Source organism: Tupaia chinensis, unplaced genomic scaffold (assembly GCF_000334495.1).
Source record: "Tupaia chinensis unplaced genomic scaffold, TupChi_1.0 Scaffold000214_1, whole genome shotgun sequence".
Taxonomy (NCBI): Eukaryota; Metazoa; Chordata; class Mammalia; order Scandentia; family Tupaiidae; genus Tupaia; species Tupaia belangeri.
This window is the reverse complement of record NW_006159689.1, coordinates 1878716-1884402: the sequence shown is the minus strand read 5'-3', so window position 1 is coordinate 1884402 and position 5687 is coordinate 1878716. Positions and strand designations below refer to the sequence as shown.

At 51.5% G+C, this 5687-nt stretch overlaps 1 protein-coding gene across 1 annotated transcript in view; it reads right to left on the bottom strand.

Moving 5' to 3' along the window:
- ADAMTS2 (ADAM metallopeptidase with thrombospondin type 1 motif 2) overlaps positions 1 to 5687 on the bottom strand; it is a 207496-nt gene that overhangs the window by 30472 nt on the left and 171337 nt on the right. Inside the window, 4 exon segments of the mRNA XM_027771447.1 lie at positions 1042 to 1155; positions 1927 to 2059; positions 2377 to 2520; positions 3027 to 3132. Of these exon segments, the coding sequence (XP_027627248.1) occupies positions 1042 to 1155; positions 1927 to 2059; positions 2377 to 2520; positions 3027 to 3132 (497 nt within the window).

The window sequence follows — 5687 nt, the reverse complement described above, 5'->3', positions numbered from 1 at the left end:
TTTTTTTTTTTTTAGAGTGACGCTTTGCTATAGGACACATGTGCTCACCACAGAGATAGAGAAAGACAAAAAGCAAGAAATAATTCCCCAGGGGGATGGTCATGTCATAATCCTTTCTTCTCCATTCTCCTCTCGGGATCTTGGGCATACACACACACACATGTGCCCAGCGTGAGTTTTAAGTTGCTGGGTCCAGGACTCAAACCGTGGTCGACTATATGGGAGTGCAGTGACGTAACCATTATACCATCTGCTTATCTCCATTTTTTTAAAAAAAACCTGGTCCTTAGTGTAATCAAGTTTAAGAGACAGGACCTCGTGGGAGATGGCTGGGTTATGGAAGCAAAATTCTTTTTTTTGAAAGGTTTTTGCTATAGGGCACGTGCGCTTGCCAGACAGACAGAGAGAGACAGAGAGATAGAAAGTGAGAAATCACTCCCCGGGGGGAATGGCCATGCCTCAATCCCTTCTCCTCCATTCTCCTCTTGGGATCTTGGGCATGCATGCACATGCGTCCGGCGTGAGTTTAAGCCACTGGGTCTGAGACTTGAAATGTAGTTGGCCGTGAGAGAGTCTAGTGCTTAACCACCACACCACCTGCTGACCCGCAGTTCTGTCAAATTTTAATGATAGGGAAGAATGGATTTTTTTTCTTTGTCCTTTCTTTTTTTTTGAGGGGGGAGGGTAAATTGACTAGAGAGCATGTGGAACTTGCCATAGAGAGAGAGAGGAAAAATGAGAAAGTATCCCCATGGGGATGGTTATGCTGCAATCCCTTCTCCATTTCTCCTCTGAGATTTTAGGCATGCACACACACGCTAGTGTTTTTCAGACTACCGTGTCTGAGACTCAAACCATGGAGTTTTGCATAGAAAAATATGTCATGACTTTCTGGATGGCCCCTTAGAAAGGGGGAAGAAGGGGTGCCCGAGGAGGCCCTCAGTACCCTCCTGCCGTGTCCTGGGCCAGTCCCGTGACCTGCGTGCTCCTGGTGCCCGCCCTCTGCCCAGCGGCCCTCAGAGGGCCCCTGTCCTGACTCACCTTGCCGGGCGCACACATGGTCCCGTCCAGGGGGGGGCCCTTCTTGGTCTTGCAGAAGTAGGGGTTGTCAGGGTGGCTGCACCACAGCTGCTTGCAGGGGTCGAAGGTCCGGAACTGAAAGAGGACCAGCAGCTTGCCCGGCCTCCTCCACCTCGGGGCCCTCCCAGGGTGCCCCCAACTCCAGGCCCTACAACCTGAGTGCCAGTGGGACCGGCCCATGGCGGGCCGTGCGGTCAGCTGGCACTGGGAGCTCTGCGTAATCCGGGCACACGGGGTAGGGGCTGCCGCGGCCTGGCCCTGAGTCACTGCTTGCTCACTGGCCGTGTGGGCTCAGGCCAGTCACCTAACCCGCCGGGCCTCCGCATCCTCGTCTGTCAAGTGGTCTGTGTTTACTTGCCCCACGCGGCAGAGATGAGCACCACTCCACACACAGGACCCAAGCCCCTCGTTGCGTCCACCGGACGGCCAGGGTTCTTGCTGGCCACCTGCCCTGTCTCAGACCTGGGGACGAGTGGGTGCCCCCTGCATGCTACACTGTGCCCTCGGCCTGCGCCCATGTGACTCCTGCTCCCAGAATGCCCTCTGCTTCCTCCTGGACTTCACCGCTCACATCTTCCTCGGGGAAGCCCTCCTGAACTCTGCGGCCGATGCAAGGGCCTTGCCAGGTCTCTCTCCTCTCACCAGCCCTGGGCCATGGCCTGTTACCTGGTGCTGCCTGCCCTGGCCTCTCTGGACCCACCAGGTGGGCACCGAGAACTTACAGGGTGAGGAGACATGGGTGCAGGGGGAGATGCTGCCACTTCAAGAAGGCTGTCCGCCCTCCCCACGCTGGGGGCCGCCCCAGTACCGGCCTGTGGGAGCCCGCAGGGCCGGGCTCGGACTCACCGCCGTGCACATCATGTAGCCCAGGCCGAAGTCGAAGCGGCACTGTTCATTCATGGAGTAGTGCAGCCCGGGGAGCTGCGGCAGCGCCGGCCAGTCGTGGGCGAAAGGGTCGTCCCGCAGGCAGTCATAGGAGCTGGGGGGACACGCGGGGGCCACATGCGCCCTTCAGCGAGTGGGCAGCCAGGTCATGGGGCGTGGGGGCCCCTTGTGGAGCAGGCCTGGTGGGCCCGCCTGCACACCCTGCTCCCTCTGGGCGGCTCAGTTTCCCCGCTGTGTGTCTCTCTGGTGTAAGAGACCACCTGCTCCCGCAGATCCCAGGGCCGTCTGCCGTTCACAGTGCAGTCCCCTCCGGGCTGGGAGCCTCCTCCCTCGGGATGCCCGCCATACTGCTCTCTCCTCTCCCACGCTGCACCCCAGGCCAGGCCAGGGCGGTGGGGCGGGGACACTCACTGCAGGTAGCGGCTCAGCTCCTGCTGGCTGCAGCGGGACCAGTGGAAGCGGTGGAAGGCAGCCTGCACCAGGGGCGCCATGATGCTGCCCAGCCGCACCTCGTCGCCACAGCGGTTGCCCTGCCCATCGTGCTCCATGCCCAGCCTGTGTGGAGGGCGCCGTCACGTCAGAGGCCAGCAGGGGCAGCGCCCGGCAGCCCATGTCTCCTGGGCGTCCTCCCGGCCTGCCCTGCACCGCCCCAGGCCCTTGAGGCTGCCCTGAGCAGGGCACACACATCCTGGTGGCATCCCAGTGGCGTCCGGGTGAGGCCGTGGCTTCCTGCCTCCAGCTTTCTGGCCCTGGGCAAGCCTCCCTCAGAGCCTCATCTGAAAAACGGGGCGAGGGGCCATGCCTCTGGGGCCTGACTGGGATTTCGGGGAGGCCGTGTCCTGGCCCAGGACCTGCTGCACCCCTTGTGCTTGCCCTCTAGCTGGCTTGCTCAGCGGGAGTGGCCCTTGGGCTGCCCTGTCCTGAGAGGACGAGTGATCTCCATACAGGGCGCACCTCTCAGGCCGTGCCACAGAGGGGAAGTGGGCAGCCGGGGCAGGGATCTGTGTGGCCCTTCCGAGCCCAGGTCTTCCCCAGACAACAAGGACGGCCAGACCACTTACACGTGGCCAGTCTCGTGGGCCACCACGAACGCCGAGGAGAAGCCGTCCTCGTGGTTGAGGGTGCAGCTGCGGACAGGGTGGCACATCCCGGTGACAGGAGCGTAGCCTGGGGGAGACAGAGGGCAGCTCCAGCTCCCTGGCGCAGAGCCCTGCCCGAGGCAGCCCCAGACCCCGCCGAAGCCTAGAATGAACTCTGTGCTGGAGTGCACTGCGACATAGTTGGATTGACTCCGGGTCAGCTTGGAGAAAACCGGTAATTTTACAATATTGAGTCCCTCTCTGTAGGCATGGCATATCCCTTCCTTTATTTAGTCTTTGTAATTTCTCTCGAAAATGTTTGAAAGTTTTCTGGTCTAGGTCTTGGAGATACTTTATTAAACTTATTCCTAGGGGTTTTCAGTTTTTTACTCTAGTGTAAGCGGTATTGATTTTTAAATTTTAGTTTCTGCTCGTTGTTATATAGAGATTCAATTGGTTTTTGTACGTTGACATTATCTCCAGCAACCATACTCAAAGGAATGAATGACTCTCATTTATTGATTATTCTTTTGAATTTTCTTTGTACACAAGCATACCATCTTCAAAGGAGAGATGTTTTTCCCTTTCTGAGCCTTTTATTTTCATTTCTTTTTCTTCTCTTATTTCACTGGCTCAGATCTCCAGTAAAATGTTGACTAGAAGTGGTTGTAGCCAGAATAGCAGGCGCTCTTGGCCCATTCTCAGTCTAGAAAAAATGCTTTCAACATTTCCCCATTATATATGATGCTCGTTGTAGCTTTTTGTAAATACCCTTCTCCAGATTAAGAAAGCTTTTCTCCTATTCCTAGCTCCATAAAGGGATGTTGATTTTTGTCACGTATCTTTTCTGGGTCAATCCAGATGATGATATTGTTCTCCTTTATTCTGTTACTGTGGTGAACTACAATGATTGACTTTCAAATGCCGGGTTTACTTTGAATTCTTAGAATAACCCTAAATTTATTAGAGTGTAATACCTTTAAAAATCTAGTTCCAGATTTGCTTCAGTCTTATTTTGTTTGGGACTTTGTATCTATGTTCATGAGAGATATTGGCCTGTAATTTTTTCTTTTTTTCTTGTAAGGTCTTTCTTAGATTTTGGAGGCAATGTCATGCAGGTCTCATAAAATCGGTTGGAAAATGTTTCTTCTCTTCCACTCTTCGAGAGGTGGCATGTGACTGGCTTTCTCCCTCCTGAAACAGTAGGGAGAATCACCTGGTGAAGCTATCAAGTCCTGGAGTTTATTTTAAAGGAAGGCTTTTAATTATATTTTAATTCCTTTAATAGATACGAGACCATTTCATTTTCTACTTTTTGGTCAGGCTGGTGTTTTCCCAAGGAATTTGTATCTTCATCTGTTGATAAAATGACAAATTAACTGACCCAAAACTGTTCAAAATACCTTCTTTCCATCTTTAAAATTCTGTAGGCTGTGTAGTGATGTCTCCTTCTCATTCCTCATCTTGGTAAATTTGTACTTTCTTTTTTTAAAAATGAGTACTTCTAGGGGTTTCTCCAATTTTAATCCATGTTTTTCAAGGAACCAGATTTTTGTTTTGTTTTGTTTTCTCTGTTTACTCCTGTCTTTCATTTTAATAATTCTGTTCTTAATTTCTGTAATTCCTTCCTTCTGCTTTTGTTAGATACAATTTGCTATTCTTTGCCAAGTTTCTTGAGATAGAAGCAGCCTTTTTATAAGCTGAAACTTAAGGCTATAAATATCAATCTAATTATGTTAGCTATGTCCACAAATTTTGATGTCATATTGTCATTCAGCTTAAAAATATATTCTATATTCTCACTCCTACTCTTATTTCTTCTTTGACTCATGTATTATTTATAAGTGTATAGTTTAATTTCCAAACATTTAGGATTGCTATTGTTCTCTTCTCCTGTGGTCGGTCAGGCTGTGTGATTTCCATATTTTATATCTTGTTGATATTTCCCTTGGTCCAGCAACAGTCTGTTTTTGGTATATTTTCTTTTCCTTTCCTTTCCTTTCCTTTTCTTTTCTTTTCTTTTCTTTTCTTTCTCTCTCTCTCTTTTTTTCTTTTAAGGTTTTGGTCATAGGGTGTGTTTGCTTGACAGAGACAGACAGTGAGAGGCAAAGTGAGAAAGGAATCACCCCCTGGGGCCATGCCCCATTCCCTTCCCCTCCATTCTCCTCCTGTCCTCCTGGGATTTTGGGCGTGCGTGCACATGGGCCTAGCATGATTTTCAAGCCACCGGACTGGAACCTTGGAGGGCCATGTGGGAGTCCAGCACGGCAGCCACTATGCCACCTGCTGGTCCCTGTCTTGGTATTTCCTCACGTGCACATGCACGGACGGCGGGTGTACAGGTGTGTCCTCCCGATGACCTAATATACACACCGAGTAGGCCCAGTTGCTTAATTTGAAGTCTCCATGTCTTTGCTGGTTTTCTCATCTGTCGTATCAGATAAATCAGTTACCAAGAAGAGGACGTCGACCTCTTCAACTGTGACTGCAGAGTGGCCAGTTTCTCCTTTTGATCGCTCAGTTTTACAGAATCTGAATCTTTTTCTTTTCTTTTTTAAGACAGAGTCGCCGGCGCTCCTCCTGCCTCAGCTCCGCCTGGACTGCAGAAACAGGCCACTCCTCCTGCCTCAGCTCCCCCTTGAC